The sequence below is a fragment of the Hibiscus syriacus genome, unplaced genomic scaffold, assembly GCF_006381635.1.
Source record: "Hibiscus syriacus cultivar Baekdansim isolate YM2019G1 unplaced genomic scaffold, ASM638163v2 tig00001644_pilon, whole genome shotgun sequence".
Classification (NCBI taxonomy): Eukaryota; Viridiplantae; Streptophyta; class Magnoliopsida; order Malvales; family Malvaceae; genus Hibiscus; species Hibiscus syriacus.
In genome coordinates, this window is record NW_024061878.1 from 7,233,438 (window position 1) to 7,253,969 (window position 20,532).

General features: G+C 33.9%; 1 protein-coding gene across 1 annotated transcript; it reads left to right on the top strand.

Annotated features, from left to right (window-relative positions):
• Window positions 1–9,969: 9,969 nt before the first annotated feature.
• Window positions 9,970–17,318, top strand: LOC120129928 (putative cyclin-B3-1). The gene is made up of 23 exons (XM_039147317.1): window positions 9,970–10,052; window positions 10,195–10,228; window positions 10,314–10,365; window positions 10,469–10,526; window positions 10,626–10,674; window positions 10,779–10,872; window positions 10,949–10,978; window positions 11,454–11,511; window positions 12,351–12,408; window positions 12,490–12,577; window positions 12,718–12,747; window positions 12,844–12,868; window positions 13,033–13,063; window positions 13,175–13,268; window positions 14,161–14,215; window positions 14,404–14,679; window positions 14,759–14,881; window positions 15,476–15,565; window positions 15,661–15,822; window positions 15,925–15,984; window positions 16,431–16,529; window positions 16,763–16,941; window positions 17,021–17,318. The coding sequence occupies exons 1-23, from the start codon at window positions 10,032–10,034 to the stop codon at window positions 17,151–17,153; spliced, it is 1,899 nt and encodes a 632-aa protein (XP_039003248.1). The 5' UTR covers window positions 9,970–10,031; the 3' UTR covers window positions 17,154–17,318.
• Window positions 17,319–20,532: the final 3,214 nt, after the last annotated feature.

The window sequence follows — 20,532 nt, forward strand, 5'->3', positions numbered from 1 at the left end:
ACACATCATATTACACCAGATGCTGCGAATGTCTCGAACCCTGCTGAGTTTAGAGGACCAGGTAAACTTACTGTTGGCAATGGAGTTTCTGTTGATATTCATAATGTTGGTAATGCGGTTGTTTCCTCTGCTTCTTCAAGAACTCTAATCTTGACTGAATTGTTGCATGTGCCTCACATAACTAAGAATTTGCTTTCGGTCTCTAAGCTTGCCAGGGATAATAAAGTTTACCTTGAATTTCATGCTGAGAAGTGCTTTGTTCGTGATGAATTCTCTAAGGCAATTCTTCTGCAAGGTGAAGAGAAATGAGGGTTGTATACGTTTTCTCTTAGTGATTTCAGTACAGAAGGTTGTGGTACTGAAGTTCATCTTGCAACTTCAGATATGACTCAGTCTGAGCTATGGCATCGACGTTTAGGACATCCAGCTAGTTTTGCTTTAAGTAAAATTGCCAAAGAGCTTGATGTAAAACTTGATATTGATGTTAATAAAACGTGTGTGGCTTGCTTTATGGGAAAAAGTCATAAACTCCCTTTTTCTTCATCTAATACAGAGTACACTGCACCTTTTGAATTGGTTTTTTCAGACTTGTGGGTACCTCCTCACATTGCTTCCAATGGCTTTCACTATTATGTAACCTTTGTGGATGCGTTTACCCGATTTACTTGGCTTTATCTACTGAAAGACAAAGCGCAAGCTGTTGATGCGTTTCATCTGTTCAAAAAATTGGTAGCAAATCAATTTGGCAGTAAAATCAAAGTTTTTCAGTCAGATTGGGGTGGAGAGTACCGAGTGTTTCCTGCGTTGCTTGCCAGATCAGGGATAGTGCATCGACTGACTTGTCCTCACACGTCTGAGCAGAACGGAGTCGTTGAGCATAAGCATCGACATGTTGTTGAGTTAGGACTTGTTTTGCTAGCTCAAGCATCCATACCTATGCAGTACTGGTCATATGCATTTGTGACTGCTGTACATTTGATCAATCGTCTTCCCACGGTGGTGCTTGGAGGAATGACTCCATACGAGAAGCTGTACCAGAAGAAACCAGAGTATGCTTCACTGAAGGTCTTTGGATGCCAGTGTTTCCCGCACCTAAGACCCTTCCAGAATCACAAACTGTGCTTTCGATCTCAGTCTTGTACATTCCTTGGAGTTAGTCCTCAACACAAGGGCTATCAGTGTCTGGCAAGTAATGGTAGAGTTTATATCTCTAGACATGTTGTATTTAATGAAAAGGTTTTTCCATTTGCAGATAAAACTACTGTATGTCGCCCACATCATGCACAAACTGCTTGTTCACGTGATATTTCAGTCGTTGCAGATGTGAGACAGTGGAACATTAATGATGCTGCTCCAACCACTATACGAGGTGATATGCATAGTGATAATGCACATGGTGATAATGCACATGGGACCGAACCAGTTGGTAGTAATGCGCATGTGGAAGACACTGGGGCTTTGCGTGAAAATTCACTTGACAATGGGGCCACACCGCTTGGAGCTTTGCGTGATAGTGGACATGGGGTTGTGCCTTTCGAAGCAATGCCCATGCATAGTCAAAATAATGTACATGGGGCCGTGCAGACAACAAATGCGCACCATGGAGACAACCATGGAGACACGCAGCTTGAAATAATAACAAACCATAATAATGCGCATGGTGGTGTACATAACCCAAGGAATGAAATTATTGAAGCTTCACGTGATAATGCTTTCACGCGTGAAAATGATTTAGTTGGGGCCATAAGTGCACATAATCCAAGCAATGAAATTGTTGAAGCTCCACGTGATAATGTTTTGGTCAGGTCCACGCGTGACATTGATTTTATTGGAGAAACTCATGATATTGGAGCCAGTGCGCCTGAAAGTGGAGCCCGTGATAGTGCCATTGGGACTCATAGTCAAAGCAATGAGGTTATTGAAGCCACGCATTATAATAATATATTGGGAGCCACACCGCTTGGACTTGGAGCAGTCACACCGTTTGAATTGGGAGCAATGTCCACTTCACCGGGCGACAATGATGTTGGGGTCGCACCGCTCGGCGTGATGGATACTACTGGGGCCGCACATGATGACTCCACATTGCATCCGTTGGAGAACAATGACAATTATAATATTGTCGGGGCCACAAATTCTGGTGGAGACAATTTTAATAATGGGAGTACTAGTCAGGTGGCTGAAGAATTGGAATTGCCCAATAATGCACCGACTGCACCATCTAGAAGGAATCATCACCCAATGTTGACACGCAGTAAATGTGGAGTCTTTAAGCCTAAGGCATACTCCACTCATTTTGACAATAATATACCTTCCACAATTCAAGAGGCGTTGCAGTCGACCAATTGGAAGGAGGCAGTCCAAGCTGAGGTAGATGCTCTTCAAAGGAACGGCACGTGGAGATTGGTGAAATTACCAGAAGGGCGTACTCCGATTGGGTGTAAGTGGTTGTTTAAACTGAAACGAAATCCAGATGGCTCCATACATCGCTATAAGGCGCGACTGGTTGCAAAAGGTTACTTGCAAGTTCCAGGGTATGATTTCCTTGATACGTTCAGCCCAGTTGTTAAGTTTTCTTCTCTTAATGCTGTTTTGACCCTAGCAGTATCTAATGACTGGGAGTTGAGGCACGTTGACATTAATAATGCGTTCCTCAATGGAGACCTCTCTGAGGATGTGTTCATGCAACAACCGCCAGGTTTTGTGCAACTTGCTGAAGATGGATCTGTCCTCATCTGCAAGCTTCAGAAGGCGTTATATGGATTGCGTCAGGCACCTAGGAACTGGCATGCCAAGCTCCGGGATAGCCTCATGCATATTGGATTTACAGCATCTCGAGCAGATTCGTCGTTGTTTGTCTATAAACGAGGTACTAGTGACATATATGTATTGGTCTATATTGATGACATAGTCATCACTGGACACTCGTCTTGTGAGATTCAAGAAGTAGTGAGGCTGCTTAGTGAAAAATTTTCTCTCAAGGACCTTGGTGCACTTCGTTTTTTCTTGGGGATTAAAGTGTATCGCTCTCGTGGCTCTCTATTTTTGAATCAGAAATTTTTTTTGTTGGAACTGCTTGAGAAAACTAGTATGGCAGGTGCAGCTGCATGTTCCACACCGATGATACTAGCATCGAAATTGTCAAAAGATGCTGGGGAGCTGCTGTCAAATGAAAGTGAGTATCGCAGCATAGTTGGCTCCTTGCTCTATCTGTGCTATACACGTCCGGATTTAGCCTACAGTGTTGGTAAGGTGGCACAATTCATGCATGCACCACGTGAACCACATTGGCTTGCAGTCAAGCGTATACTTCGATACTTGGTTGGAACTGTGAATTATGGGTTGATGTTCCAAGCAAGTGAGGCAGAATTGTCTGTGTCAGCTTTTGCAGATGCAGATTGGGGAGCAAACATTGATGATAGACGGTCAATTTCCGGTTATGGTGTGTTCGTTGAGAAAATGTCTTGTTGCGTGGTGCTCAAAGAAACAGAAAACGGTGTCTCGGTCCACGATGGAGGCAGAATACAAGTGTCTTGCTGATGCTGCTGCTGAAGTTACATGGACAATTTCTTTGCTTGCAGACCTAGGGATTCAACAACGGAGGGAGCCGGTGATATGGTGTGACAACACCGGAGCAGTGGCTATGAGCGCTAATCCCGTATATCATGCACAGGCGAAGCATATAGATCTTGACATTCACTTTGTCCGAGAGAAGGTAGCTGCAGGACTGCTGAAGATTAACTACATACCAGCTGCACATCAAATAGCAGATGGTTTTACAAAACCTCTCTCAAAGTCAGCTTTTGAGGAGTTTCGTCACAGTATATGTGTGATGCCAGGGGTGTAGAGTCGATTAAGGGAAGAAATGAAAAGAGTAGGGAGAATGTTAGACTATAACATACTGTGTACATGCATGTATTATAGCATGGCTTTGGCAATCAGTTAGTTTAGGCGCCAAATATTGTTAGTCGGTTAAGTGGTTGATAGCTTGACTCTAGCTATAAAGCTAGTATGATTGTAAATGCAACACACATGAATTCAATACATTTCTTTCATATACAATTTCTTAATATTATTGAATATAAATAATATTTTTATTATTTCGAGTCAGGTCGGATCAGATTTATATTTTATCTCAAAAAATCGGATCGGGTTCGGATCGATTGGAAGGTATATATTTTTCTGATCGAGTTGGTCGAAACCCGACCTGTACCCATCCCTATCTAAAATACATTCAAAGACAATCGAAAATAAAATGTAACAGTAAACTACTAGTGACAGTTTGATAAACAAATGTAAACCTGGAAAATCCAGAGAGTATCTAAAGTAAACAAATTAAAAATCACTCTCTTTAACTACAATCTCAATCTATCATCAGGAGAATAACCAAGGGAGAACAAATAACTGAAAATCGAAAAGAAGTCGTGGTCCATATAAAAGAAAATACAATCAAGAAATGACATCAGGAGATGAGCGAGATCAAAAATTGAGTATACAATAGAATATCTAGTATGCACAGTTAATTCATGACGAATGAAGAAATTAATACATCAACAAAGCAAACAATCAAGGATTCTCGTAGAAACAAAGACTAGAAAAAGACCAATAAAAGAATACATTGATAGTCATGATACTCTTTATTAAGAAAAAAATAAAGAAAAATATTATTATAAATAAGTTAAAAAACAACTGAAAAATAATAAATTCTAACAATAATCTACCAAAAAAGGAAAAAAAAAGCCATAAATGCAGGGAGGTGATCAAACAAACCCATCAACGGTATCTTGACTTGAGAACCGCTTGTAATTCCTATATGCAAAGTGGTAACTGTCACAGAGTATTTGGTGTTTGGTAACCACTGTAGAGTATTATACCAAATTTTAAATTATCACATTAATCATTTTAAAATAGGGGTGAGCGTTTGATTGCATCGAGTCAAATAAATTAATTTTGAGTTATTTGACTTTGTGAATCATATTTATAATTTAAATTTTATTTGATTTTTTTTACTCGACTCGAGTTGCTTGAGTTTTTGTTTAAATTTAATTATAAATATTTATAATATTATGATACTATTTGATTATAATTTGTAGGATTTTATATAACCATATATTGATATGACTATCCAGCTCAGTTGGTAGAACACAAGGTTCTTAACCTTGAGGTTGTGAGATCGAGTCCCACGGAAGGCATTTCATAATTTAGAGGTTTTTTACGAAAGCTGCTCTCAACCTGGTGTTGGGGGCAGCCTACTATCTTACCTCCCCTTATCCCATTACATATAGGAACAAGGGACAACCATTTTTTTATATAACCATATACAATATATATATATATATATTCATATTTTTCTTATTTCTTCAAGAACAAGTTTGTTTACCCGATTCCCCTTTTATTTTTTTTACATTTTAAATATTAGTGAAGATAAGAAGTAAATTGAATTCATGATAAAAGTTGTATTTTAAACTATGATTTTTAAGGAGTTTAAGTACAAATGTCATAATTTTATCATTTTTCTTTAGCTTGCAAATGAAACTAAAAATTGAAATATATATATATATATAAACGAACGATAAACAAACACTAAAACAACGCTAAACAAACACTATGAACGCTAAACGAACATGTTCATGAACACGTTTGTGAGCATATAAACGAACACGCTAGCTAACATTAAACGAACGCTAAACGAACATGTTGTGAACATATAAACAAACACGTTCTTGAACATTAAATGAACATGTTCGTGAACAATACATAAACGAACACAAACACCTTTAAAAATAAATAAACGAACACGAACACAATATTAAAAACTTAAATGAACACAAACACCTTCAAAAATAAATAAACGAACACGAACATAACCTTGTTCTTTCAAGCTCGGTAAACATGATTTGGGGAACATTATGGGAAAGGTGAAATCTCCCCTCCCTTGTCTTCAGCATGTTAAGTTTTGGAACTTCTAATTTATTGGTGCTCATTGATTTATATTTCTTCAACAATAAAATGCTCATCCAGTTTTCAATATTAATGCTTAAAATATTTATTTACCCTTATTTCAGTGTATCAAAATTCTACTGTAATTAAAGCATAACTTCACCTTTACTGGATATTCAAATCGAACTTTTTTTATGCCTTGTTATTCTTGTATACCCTTTCTGATTGATCTTACTGCATGCATTTCGCTTTACAGATGATTTGATTGTTGATCCACGTAATTTGGAGTGGATGAGGGAAGCAAATTGTCCTGTCGTCAGTATATAGTTTCTGATATGCAATTCTTGTTTCTTTCCTCCCTGAAAATATATAAACCATGCATTCAGATTTTCAGAGTCAGGCCAGGTTAACTACAGTCTATGATGCTTGCTTCAGCTTTTGTTTGGCGTCTTCCAAGATACTGCCATGCGGGGGGAAAATATTTGCTAAATATACCAGATAAATTTGATATATACACATACATATATTTCATATGCATTTATTTGCAGCATGTCACTTCCTATGATTGCATTGAAGATATCTTGCAAATGTAAAGTAGTTAGCTGCAGCATGACTACTTTACACATTTCTTGCTGTGTAAAGTAGTTGCAAATGTCCTTTTTCTTGCTGTTAACTGTTGGACTTCGTAATCTGATTCATGCATTTCACTCCAGGTTGCAGATATCACACATTCATTGCAACAGCCAGCTGGAAGAAAGGTTGGGATAATTTTGCATGTCTTTTTGTTTCCAAAACTAGAATGCCCTAGAGTGCTCTGTTGGTATGGCCATGGATGATGTTACTTGTTAACTTATATTTTGATGTTGTATATGTTCTTTAATCAGGTTTTTTTCAAGAAATTCGACATAATGTGTTACTGATTTTGAATTGGGATAGTTGACTATTATTATTCTTCTTGTTAGCTTTTACCGTAAGGATAATCATCACGGGATAGGGTAAGGGAGATGTAATCCATCTAGGGAAGTTATATTATCAGACATTATTATCAAACTGAAATCTTATTAGAGTATGCTTGCAATTCTACGCTCCGCCTCAAGCTAGAGAGTATAGTTTATATATATCCATCTTCGACATGAATCCATCAAATTTAGTTCATGGTAGAGCTTTGATGAGAATATCATCAGTAGGAACATAACTTAGTTTTACAGTCCCATTGTTGACTGTCCCATAGTTGCAGTAGACTAAGAATCGATGATAAACGAAGGGATGGAGTAAGAGTAGCGGTTCCAGACCCAATAACTCTGGCTGTTGACCCATTGGCTAAAGTTACTGGGGTGATAGACTTATGGTGACGAAAATCAGAAAGTAAACTGGGATTACCTGTCATATGATCTGTAGCACCGGAATCAATGACCTATTTTGAAGAGCCAGAAACAAGACATTTATTAGGGTTACTTTACTCCATAAGAGCAGAAATAGGACCGGATGGATGTTTCATTGTTTCTTGTAGTTGAATCAGTTTGGCACATTCATCACTCTGCAGAGGTGTCAGACATACAGAAAATAATAGCAACAAAGATCCGATGGCTAAATAACTAAATAAGTATTGAAGTAGGCAAGAACAACCCAAATCGGGCAGCCAAATAATACTAAACCTGTCCCCAAACTGAGACTAAACCGGAAGCATGAGCTGCAACATAGGCGTGGTTGAACTCAGAAGGCGACATAGGCAGAAGAAAACAACACCGGAATACCATTCCATGTGCTCTGACGCGTCGATGCATGAAGGAGTGGGGAGAACATGTGGCGGCACATATGGCTCATACGCTGGGAATCTGACTACCGGATTCTGCAGTCTGGCTGATTGGCGCACAGTGGACCTCCCAGTGGTGGTGGTGTCGAACGATGGCTGATTGGCACATTTAGAACCTCCTTGTGCACACAAAGAGAAGGGAAGAATGCCTGAAAGGAGATCAGAAGTACAATCTCTTATTTTAACCAATGCCAGAAGGCTCCTTCTCTCATTTTTGTTTTCTATTTTGGTTTTTCCTTGTTCTTGAGCCCGTCTCTTTCCTGCTTCACTTCACTTGGCATGGCCTATCTATGGCACTCGTTAGGGATGAACATTTAATCGAGTCGAGTCAAAGAATTTTGAGTTATTCGAGTTTGAGTCTTATTTTATAACTCAAACTTTATTTGAATTTTTTTGAGTCTAGTTTATTCAAGTTATTAGAATTTCTATTTAAATTTCATTGTAAATATTTATAATATTATGATACTATTTGATTTTAATTTATGCAGTTTTCTTTAACCATTACAATATCCATATACATTTCTTCATATTATTTTTATACGTGATATACAGGGACTTGACCCAAGCTTAAAATTAATCCATTAATTACTAAAAATTTCAAGTTATTAGAGTTATATTTTACAACTCGACTCGAATTTGAATTTTTTTTAATCAAGTCGAGTTTATAAAATTACGAGTTGAGTCAAATTGAGTCGAGTTTTTTTTAGCATTATTTATTTTCTAAAAGGTAATGATTAGTAAGTAAATCCTGTTTTTGCAATGTTTTACCTCTTAAAATTTTTGGGATTTTAAAAATATTAGTAACATTTTGAATTGTGTCATTCTAAAATGCTAGTATCTATAATTATTTTGGTTGTATAAAAACGATTTTAGAAACTTTTAGGCTAATATGTAACTATAAAAGAAAGATAATGGTATCAATAGTAAATAATGTAAAATTATGGATATCATCATATTTGTCAAGAACAATTTCATCCAAAGTTTGGATACATGCCACAAATTAATTGTACCAAGCCTTAGAAATAAATCAAGTAAAAATAGGGTAAACCATGCATTCAACCGTTCAATTTTAACCCCATTCTATTTTCATCGCTCAATTTTTAGAATTTTCAATTTCATCATTCATTTTCTTAAATATTATATTTTTGTCGCTCGATCGTTAAGTGTTTAACACTGATAAGTTCTTGGTTAAGTTGATGTGAAATGCCCGCAAAAGTTTCCTCTCAACTCCATCTTTTGGAATCCCTGAGGAATACATTTTGATTTAATGATAATCTTGCGATTAAGATTGCAAATCAGACCAAGATAAAATCAAAGTTTTGTTTCGAGTTTTATCGATTTCGAGAAAAACTAAACTAAACAAATAGAGAGGGGAGAAAGGGAAATATATTGGTATGAGTTACATCATAAAAAAGATGGATTGTAACAATCAATAACAATGGAGAAGGATGTCAACGATAAGATGTTAATTCATAAATAAAAGCACTCAAAACACAATATTTTGGCATTGTTGTTGCATAACTAACTATTGGTTTAAATTTTTTTTTGGAAAATTGGGGGACAAAATATTATTTTTTTAAATTTGAGTGATTAAAATAGAAACAAAATCAAAGAGGGAATGACCAAATTACCCTTAAAACGAGATAGTAGTAAATAAAGCCCAAAAAGGGGGGAAATCATTTGAACATGAGCCCGGCCCGCTGGATCATGCACTACAGAAATAATCTTCGCATTTTAAAACAAGGGTAAACTACCTATTTAGTGCATAAATTATCAATTTTGGTCTATTTTATCACCTAAACTTTTAAATTTTTTTAAAATCATACATAACATTTAGTTTTCATTTCATTTTTGTATTCCGCCGTTAAAATCTTAACTCGTTTAGTACCTAAACGATAAGATTTGGTCTGTTTTAGTAAATAAACTTTCAATCTTTTCAAAACTTAACATTAAATTTTGAACGTGGTACTAAAATGAAACAAAAATTAAACTTTAAGTATAATTTTAAAAATTAAAAATTTAAGTACTAAAACCAACTAAAAGTTAGATACTAAAACAAAACTTTAGGTGTGATTTAAAAAAACTTATAATTTAGATACTTAATGCGAAATTTACCCTTGAAACAAAATTTGAAAAGCAAAATTGGAACGAAGAGAGGCGGGCTATTCTACATAAGCTAACGGTTCACTTTTCTCTCTCAAAACTCAGTCTCTTAAATCACTCTCAAGTTCAAGCTAATTTTTTCTTTCAAGGGGAGAAATCAGAAAGATCCATCAAGATGACATCTCTCAAGCTCAAGGTATTTATTTCTTTAAATCTTCTTCTTTTTAATCAACAATGCTAACGAGTAATGCTTCATTTATTAATCAAATTTCTCTTCTTTCTTCCCCAAAATCTGAGTTAGGGTTTCTTTTCTCATCACCGTATCCTCTCTTTTTCAGGCAAAAACGGGAGATCAACGTGGCTTCAGCAGTGGTAACCCTATTTATTATTGGTTTTTTTCCCTATTCGGTATTTTTATTTTGAAATCTTTGTTTTCTGTTCTTATTTGTGTACAAAGGGTTCAAAATTTATACCCAAAATGAAAAGACAAAAAATGAAGCATCTACCATGTAAGTTTTGTTTTTGCTTAATTACGGCACTGTCTGATTGTTTTCTTTCTAAATAAAGAATAGTTTGATTGTTCTGTTTTTTTCCTCTTAAATTTGTTTCCAGGACGAAATCGATTGTGGGTAGCAAAGAATCCGTTCTAACTACTGCAAATGATTCAAAGGTTTTTACCATTTTTATTGTTTCTCTTACTAAATCTTACGGTACTTAGAGCGCTTGCTTTTGTTTATTTCCATGTTTAACTTCCGAATGTAATTTGAAGGGGTCTTTGAAGAATATGACCTACATTAAAGGCAAGCGCGATAGTTATGGTAAGCTTCATCTGCTTCTGCAACAAAATTTTCATTATTATTATTATCTCAATTCTATGCCATGGGAAATTTGTTTACATTTCTTTGCATGTCCATTTTTTCAGAAAAGAAAGTTGTTCAAAGAAAAGCGCTCTCAGATCTTAGCAATCTTACTTCTTTGGTTTCTTCCATGAAAGTTTATGATGGCTCTAAATCAACGTGAGTGACTTTTTGTATAATACTTTTGAATTGTTAGCTCTTTCTGCAATTGACTTAACTAGTTTTTGTAACGCAGGAAGAATCAGAGAAGTGCCTTGATGGACCGGTATGAAACCTGGTTGTTGTTATTGTTCCGAATTTGGGTGTGGATCAGATGTATTCCAAGATTTCAGGACACAATAGACCCTCATCCATTTCCATTGATTTTGGATTTTGAATGAATAAATTTATGGAAATTTGTTTCACTGCCTGTCCCTTTTTAAATGGTCTAGGCATATATTTCAACTTTTCTCAACTAGTATACCTTTTGGTTGCAGTGTGTTTTGTGTGTGAATTTGTTTCCCTCTATGAAGGGTTTAATTAGTTGCATTTTAATGGCATACATTTGCTTCCCCTTCCCTTCGGTCTGATGTCTGCGTTGTTATTGAATGAGGAAAAAGGTTCCATTTATCCAAAATGAATATGATCCGAATTTGTAAAATTCAATTTAAGAGGATATAACTGTTTATGAATATTTGTATGTTAATTTGTTTACTGTTTATTAGACTGTAGTTAACATATGTGAAGTAATTTATTTGCAGGGTTTCAGTGGCTTCGGTTGCTAAAACTGTTAATGTCTCATCCGGGAGATCATTCAAGGTACGAAGGCTAAATTAAAAGTTTAAATCTCCTTTTATTTCCCCCCCCCCTACCCCTACAGCCCCTCAAACATATATGAAGGCATTTAAGAGTGAAAACTAATAACTAACTTCTGGGTAAGCCAGCTCTGGAACTATTGTAATTGTTAGTCTTAATGGCATGTGTACTGTTGATACCATAATTATAACGTCAAATCTCTGATTGTAATGAACAATAAATCACGAGGAAATTGTTGACAAGAAAGTATAACCAATGAAAAGTGATATGATGTAACATTTGTTGTTGGGTTTAATAAGATCTTGGATGAAGTTTAATAATATCTTTAAAACTGCTAAATGTAATTAAGTTATTCGAGTGTTTTGTTTCGCATTTATGGCATCTTACTTCCACTTGATAATCCAGACCATATTCACGAGGTAGAAGAGAACACCGATTGTAATGAACAATCAATCATGAAAAATTGTTAATGGGAAAGTACAACCAATGACAAATGATATATGATGGTACATTTCTCTTTATTGTTGTGTTCAAAAATTGTTCTTGGATGTGGTTTAGGACTTTCAAACTGCTAAATCTAATTAAGTTATTTGAGTGTTTTATTTCATATTTATGGCATCTTAATTCTACTTGATAATCCAGACCAAATTAATGAAAAGAGATTTATGTGGTAGTTTAGACATATTCATTTGATTTTCCGCTACAAGCACGAGAAAACATTTTGGTATGACTAGGTTTTCACTAATCCTCCATTTTAGTTATCTTGATGTCATCACCTTTATTTTGCCTTAATTTGGAGTTACAAAGGAATTGATCTATTTCAGAACTATCTTTTAAAATAGGGAAAAGGGGGAGACCATCTAAATCGAGGTGCTGTTGGTGTTCAGACTTCAAAGACAGGTAGCCTTCTATTATTTATAAAGTTCTGGTAACTTTAACTGGTAAAACAACATATAAGAAAGTTTTGTTTTTTGAGAACAGGAAGTACGAGAGATCTGAAGACTTCCTTGAGTGTCCAAAGCGTTACAACTCAGATTTCACAACGTAAATCTATTGTTACTACCAGCAGGTACACTGTTAAATAGAGTTTCAAATTCTGTTTGGAGTGCAGGAGGCAACCTGCTAGTATGACTGCTGTTTTAAAATTATCTGATCAAAATTTTATCACCCGATTGTTAATATTGCATTATGTGTTCTTTAATTCTTCAGGACAACCAGGAATCCACTTCCACTCACAAGGTTTGCGACTTTAAACAATACTGAAATAATTTATTAAAACAATGTCTGTAGTGTCTCTCACTGATGCATGATCTATTTTCTATTTTCATCTTGAAGGAAGTCTTTACCGGTGTTGAAGAAGGTGAACCCAGTCCTTGCAAGTGATGCAACTTTGAACATTTTTATTTCACTTTTCAAAAAAAAGAAAAGAAAAGAATATACTAATACTCCTTTTTCTCATTATGTTATCTTGTTAGTTTTCTTTTATCTTTTTTTTGCCCATTAAATTTACCCTATTCCATGTAGGAAAAAGCTACAGAAGCTAGCAAGATTACGAGTAAGATGCATGATCCATTTTCCCTTATATTCCAAAAGTGCATGGCCCAGAGTTGCATTCACTAAGATGGTGTTTTTGTCCTGTCTGTTCCCCACATTTTTGGGGCTTCAGGTAAGGCTAAAGCTTGTGAGACTGCTTCAAAGCAAGCAAGCAATGCAAGGAGCCATCTTTCAAGGAATAGAGAGAGTGATAGCTTTGTGATAATGTAAGGATGAGTTTCTGATTTCGTTCTGGTTCTTACCGTGCTTAATTCTGGGATAACTTCAATGTCAGAATAAGTAACATAACGAAGTCCTCATTCTCAAGAAAAATAGTTTAACGAGACAATTTTTTTTTTGTTGAACCCGATGGTCTAACAAATCTTAAGTCTAACTGGTTTGACCAACGGCCTTTTTTTCTGAACATTTTTTTTAGTCTCAATTAGGGACAGAAGTGAAGTGCTTCTATAGTTGCCTACTTTAAACTATAAATTTCTGACCAAAATTTTGAAGTCTTAAAACTTCAAATAATACACATGCCACTGCAAAGTTTGTAATTTATTGAAAAATACTACTTTGTTGCGTTGTTGCTTGTTCATGTCAATTTTAATGGTGACTATGCTTGATGCTGTAGAGTATCAACGGGCCGTTAGTGTCTGTCTTTTCAATTTTCATTGTTTTATCTCCTTTATCATTTTTTTCTGTCTATGGTCTTTCTTTTATGAAGCGTGTAAACTAATTCTAGGGGTCTTAACATTTTCTTAGAATTTATCTGTGATTCCCACTTCTATGTCAATATTTTCCCTCTCTACATGCTCATACTTTAAACTGGAAATTAACTGTTTTATTTTACCGGGCACCACGAGGGAACTTTGAATCAGATTTCTTTGGGAAAAATAATATTACTCTAATTCATTAATGTCAAGACTTATGAAATATCTTGTCTCGAATATGTTTATATGAAAACAAAAATTGATAGATCTGCTTGAAGGCTTACTGGCAGATATTATAGATCCATATTTGATGTTTTGCCTGATTTATGTAACAAGTTCTTTCTGATAGTAAAATATTTTTATTGCGGACGAGTACTCTGATGATTAGGTTGAATTTTGGAATTAGGGCTACTAAAAATCGATCAAGTTCTGCTGCTCATAACTTGCCAAGATCTTTCAAGGTATATGACATACTATATCTGTCTTCAATCTTTCAATTTAGTTTGCTCCATATTTTGATAATGAGTTATATTTTCTGAGTTTGCTTTATGCTTACGTGGCAACCAAAGTTGTATTTGAGTGTTTGTTTTACCCAATTTGACTTATATAAGTTGTTTTTATGTCATTTATTGCTCTGCCATTTGTTAAGACTGCACTCAGGCCTTCTAATGCTCAAAAAGCGTCAAAGCCAAAGTTTTCTTCAGGTTTGGAAAAAGCAGTATCTCTTGCTGGAATCACATCCAAGAAAGACATAGGATGTCCTCTTCCGAAAAATAATGTAGCAACAATTTCTGGTGAAGCTAGCCAAAAGGATCTTACTTGTAATGGCAATAGTGATGCTAGCATCAACATACCTGATGTCCTTTCTAGGAAGAAAGCCAAGCGTAGGAGATCCTATACATCCATACTAATGGCAGGATCACAGGTTTGGTCCCACTACAATCTACTATACCTTCTCAGCTTTTTCCTTGAGAAGTTGAATGACTATTGGAAATATTTTGCAGCTATTGGAGGGTAACAGTGGTGTCAAAGAAGAAGAAAAGCTACCTGGTATTGATAATGATGACAATCCGTTGGAAGTTGCTCCATATGTAGATGAAATTTATCAGTACTATTGGATAAGTGAGGTATTTGTTCATTAGGCTCTTCTTTCTTGAAATATTTGTAGCATACCATGGTCTGTGTACTAGGCTTAATTTAGTTTGATGATGATCCTTCTTGAACAAGGATAAGTCGTAATGGAGACTGACTGATAACATGAAACCATCTAAAAATGGACTAGCTTAGTATATTAAATAGTAACATGTGGAAATAATACAAGTATTTCTCTCAACTAGCTGGTTCCTGATCAAAATGGAAGTTGAAGAGTTCAAATTATGAGAAGTTTTAAGGATAATGTTTTGTTGCATGTACGTGCTTTTGAAAAACAGAGATATATTCTTCATCAGAAACAGAACGTCTATTTTCAATTGAATGAAAAAAAGATGTTTTTTAGTTGCAATTTCCTGCCTACTACAGAAATTACTGTTGATCCATTTCTCATGTTATACTTATGCTTTGGTCCTAAAAGTTGACCTTTTTCTGTATGTGTCTGTGTGCATCAAACTCCAATGTAAATAAAAAGTTTACTATCTCAGTGGTCAATTGTTTGCCCTGTTTTGCCAACATTGTTTGGTAACTAGTTAGGTAATTCTGCTTATACTGAACTTATAAAATTGCAGAAAATGAATCCATCTCTGGAAAATTACATGTCAAAGCAGACTGATATTACTCCTCGTACGAGAGGCATTTTGATCAACTGGCTGATTGAGGTATAATTTACTACATGGTTTTAATTCACCATTTTGTTCATTATGCTGTACCTTGCTAATTTTAGTTGCTCTGTACTTCATTACTCTCATAACAGGTGCATCTCAAATTTGATTTAATGCAAGAAACACTTTATCTCATGGTCAATTTGTTGGACCGATATCTCTCAGAGGTCCAAATAAAAAAGAATGAGATGCAGCTGGTTGGTCTTACTACTCTTTTGCTGGCATCGAAATATGAGGATTTTTGGCATCCTAGGGTAAATATTTGAACTGTCGAATTTGCGTGGTATCTTGTATAATTCTATTTCAATTTTCTAAACTTGCAAAACCATTGCTCATTTAATTGTAATTCTTCACAGGTGAAAGATTTAATCAGTATATCTGCTGAGGCTTACACTAGTGAACAAATGCTTAAGACGGTATGTCTTTTCTTCTGATGGAATGCAGTTTGAACTTCTGAGAAAAACTGGTGTAAGGAGGAAACTTGGTGTAGGACAAGCAACTCTTCACATATTTTGAAACCTCAATCATTCAATAGCGAAGTTACATTGAAACTAAACCATAAATATAAAATAATCAAAAAGAGCTTAGATAGTTATAAAGATTGTCAAACTTGTAAAATATAAAATAGAGTTGGATAATCTCCTAACTAGCGTACCTTTGTTCTGCATCACTCGGTGTTTGAATTTGGAGTCTACTTGCTTTGTGTATTTTTTATTTTAACCTTGAGCTGGAATATTCACTTTGAACCAATAGCAACAGTTACTTCTAGCAGATGCATGTTATGCATCTTTCTTGATATGCAACCTTCTATAGGTGTTTGCCCTTGTTGCTCTTAACAATACAAAATAATTTGAATTTTCAGGAGAAGTTAGTCCTTAAAGCCTTGAAGTTTTGCCTAAATGTGCCTACTCCCTATGTTTTCATGTTGAGGTTTATCAAGGCAGCTCAATCAGACACCAAGGTATGTGGTAGCTGTTCGAATATCACTTATGAATCGACTATTTTATAAGACCTGGATTTCTCAGTTAAAATTGTGAAGAAAATTAGGGTGCATCTACTTGTATTGAGATCAGTGATTTGATATTTTAGGATTAGTTCATTAGATTTCTATTTGGATAATAAATTTAAATTGGATAGACATATTGTTCAAAAGTTTGGTAAACATTTGTTATTTGTGATGGATATTGGTTTCAGTTTGAGCATCTAGCCTTCTACCTCATAGAGCTGTGCTTGGTTGAATATGAAGCTTTGAAGTTCAAGCCCTCCTTGCTATGTGCATCAGCTATCTATGTTGCTCGGTGTACCTTGCAAATGTCTCCATCTTGGACCCCGTTGCTTCGCCGACACACACGCTATGATGTTCCAGAAATCAGGCAAATCTCTTTCAAAATCTTGTTTTTGTTGTTATTGTTGTTGTTTGAGTATCTTTATTTATTGCCTTATTGTGAGCAGGGACTGCTCGGAAATGATTTTAAGATTCCAACGAGCCGCCGATTCGGGGCAATTGAGGGTCACTTTCGAAAAGTACACGGGTAAGGACCTCAGCGAAGTTGCGGCGATCGCACCCCCGGATAGACTTCCTTGAACTTTATGATCTTGATGGTTTCAGGATGTTAATAACTATAATTGTAATGTCAGATGTAACACAGGAAATGGCGTAAAAGTTTTCATGTTAACTGGAGTTGTGGTGTTGTAGGCATATGCATTTTGATTGTATTGAGGTTTTGTTGAGTTTTAAGAGTGAGATTAATGAATGACAGACAATGATGTTATGATGATATGAATTTTCATTGTTTTACGATTATTTTATTAAATTGTAGTGTAGTTTACAAATAATATCAACATAAAAAAAATTTAAGGGTAAAGTATAGAAATGGTCCCTCAATTATAGGGTCTTACTTTGTTGGGCTCTTGATTATAAGGTGTTGTTTTGTTCACTCTCTCGACAATTAAAAGTTACAAAAAGATCACTCATGTTTTTTTTATTAAAAGTTGATAATTGTGTAAACTATAAATATATTTATTGAAATAAGATAAAATATGATATTAGAATCTCAAATGAGTAGGTAGCTCAAATGGTTTTGGGATCATATTTTATCATATCTCAATAGATTAACGTCCATCGCAAATATATATTAATTTTTTAATAAAAAATGACGAACTTGAAACATAGAATAGTCAATTGACTATTTTATATTTTTTAATAATTAAAAAACTCAATAAAATAGCGATATTTTATAGTTGGGGATGATTTGTGTACTTTACTAAAAAATAAATCCAATTAGTTATATTTGCCTCTTTCTCATTAAAAATATATGGCGTGGTCTTCTTTTCTTTAACCTAATTTTTTTCTCAATATTCTTATATCGTCTTCTTTTCTTCCTTTGTTTTTTGTTTAGCCGACTGAGGCATAAATCTTAATATTAATTGTAGACCGTCAATGATTATTATTGTTTTTGTTCTTTTTCATATTATGTCTTTATTTTTTTCTTGAGTTTTTTCACTTTTAAATAAGAACCTTTGTTCTTGTGACATGCTTTTCTCTGTTCTTGTGGCGCGCTTTCATATGCTTTTGTGACACGTCCTTTATGGGGTTTGGTAAGTTTTTCTCATACTTCTGCGGTCGTGTTAGTGCTACCACAGATATCCTAATGATATTTGTTTTCTAATTGGCTTGTCGGTGGTCACATATTGTCAGATCCACTCTTTTGTAAATGGTCGTTTGCCAATATAATCAGAATTGTGTAGCGAAACAGTCTGCCAAATTGTTTGGTTTGCTCACTACACCTTTATCACATCGTAAAGCGTCTCGTTCGACAGAGACAATGAGTTTTATGAAGGTTATTGGATTGTTTTGATATTTGAAACGTTTCATTCTCTTCGTATCTTTGGATTTAATATTTTAATTTTATGTATGAGTTTTTGGTGACTATTGCCCCTAATTTTCTCTTTAAATGAGTTATAATTTTAATTCCTCTATTTTCATTAATGAAATTTAGTTGTCATTGTTAAAGAAAAATTAGTTATATGTTTTGTTAAATTTATTTTTTTTCTAAAAATAAGTTTTCATCTAAATTAATTAAATCTTTTTTTAAAATAAAATAAAAAATATTTTTTTAAAATGAAAATAAAAAATAAAAAAAGTTCTAGAAACCTTTTGCTAAAATTCTTTGTCCTATCTCTTACACTATTCTTTGTTGCCTGTATAGCTCCAAAGATCCTTTCTTTTATTGCGGAGCACTTCTTCTCATTTGCTTACGTCTTTGCCGTGTAGCTTTCCCTTACTTCCAAAACCAAAACTTTAGACTTATTCAGCAAATTAATTTTGAAAAATAATTTTCACTCACATAGTAAGCATATTAGAATCCTAATAATTTTTTTAACAATCTGATATATATAATTTAATGTCTATGTCATTCAAATTTATATTTCATTCATAAATTAAAGAGTAAATTACGAGTTCAGTACTTAAATTATTAGTTTTGGTTCATTTTAGTACTTAAACTTTTATTTTTTTTCCAAATCGTATCTAATGTTTAGTTTTTGTCTCATTTTAGTATCCGTAGTTAAAAATTTAATGACACTGCATTTTTATGGGTAAATTATATCATTCATCGCTCAATTATCTTCTCGCTCCTATTTTGGTACTAAAGTTTAAAAATTTTCAGTTTAACTACTCAAGTTTCAAATTGCTCATATTTTAATCACTCTAATTTATTTTATTAATAATTTTTGTGACGTGAATTTGTTATTAATATATAATTAAAAAATGAAAGTTAGAGTGATTAAATTAGGAGTAATTTGAAATTTAAGTAATTAAATTAAAAAAATAACTTTAGTGACCAAAATAGGAGTTAGAAGATAGTTGAGTGATGAATGATACAATTTACCCATAAAAATGGTGCCACGTGCAAATCACCCACTTAGTTTTTAAGGATGATGTACTAAAATGAAACAAAAATTAAACATTAGATATGATTTTAAAAAAATAAAAGTTTAGGTACTAAAATTAACTAAAACTGATAATTTAAGTACCAAACACGTAATTTACTCTAAACTAAAAGATATTAAATTAATAAAAAAATAATTTTAAATCATGACATACAATAAAAAATGTGGATTTTATGTAAATATTAAATTATATTTATGGAGCTAAAGGAGGCCAACAGTGGTTCTTTAATATATATTCTGACCCTTTAATATGAATTCTGATTTCTAAGTCCCTATATAAAAGTTTGGTTACACTATATATTTATTAATTTAACTATCACTTTTATTCTGTTTTAGTCATTTAACTATTATTTTTTTTCAAAATTATTTTTGGCCACCCGTCGTTAAAAAAGTAACAGAAATGTTGATGTGGTGTTTTTAATATTTTTTCAGTGATGACATAGCATTATCTTATGGTGACAAGTCAACAACAACATTAATTTTTTAACTATAGGTGACCAAAATGAAATCAAAACATAACACTAAGTATTACTTTGAAACAAAAAAATAGTCGAGTGACCAAAACAAAATAAAAGTAAAAGTTCATATACTAAACATGTAATTTACCATAAAAGTTTATATATAAAGAGTTTTTTTTTTATTAATAAGTGGTAAGTACAAGACGATATCTTTTCAAAGATAGCTCTCTACCATTTAACATTGAACACTCACACCCTTGACATTTATGGTGCTCAAACCCGAAACCTCGAGAAATAACAACAATTCCTTTACCACCGAGATCACTTGGTTCGTGCATATCAATTATAAGTCCAAATGCATAACAATTACTTGTATTTTTATTAATATAAAAGTTATTTTTATTAAGTATATTTTATTAAAACAGTTAAGTAGTCTGAAAACTATAATTAATTACAAAATAGATATATTTTTAGTATAACTATTAATATTTAATTTATTAATAAATTGATCTAAATTAAATATTATAAATACTTAATATAAAATAACTCTTCCAA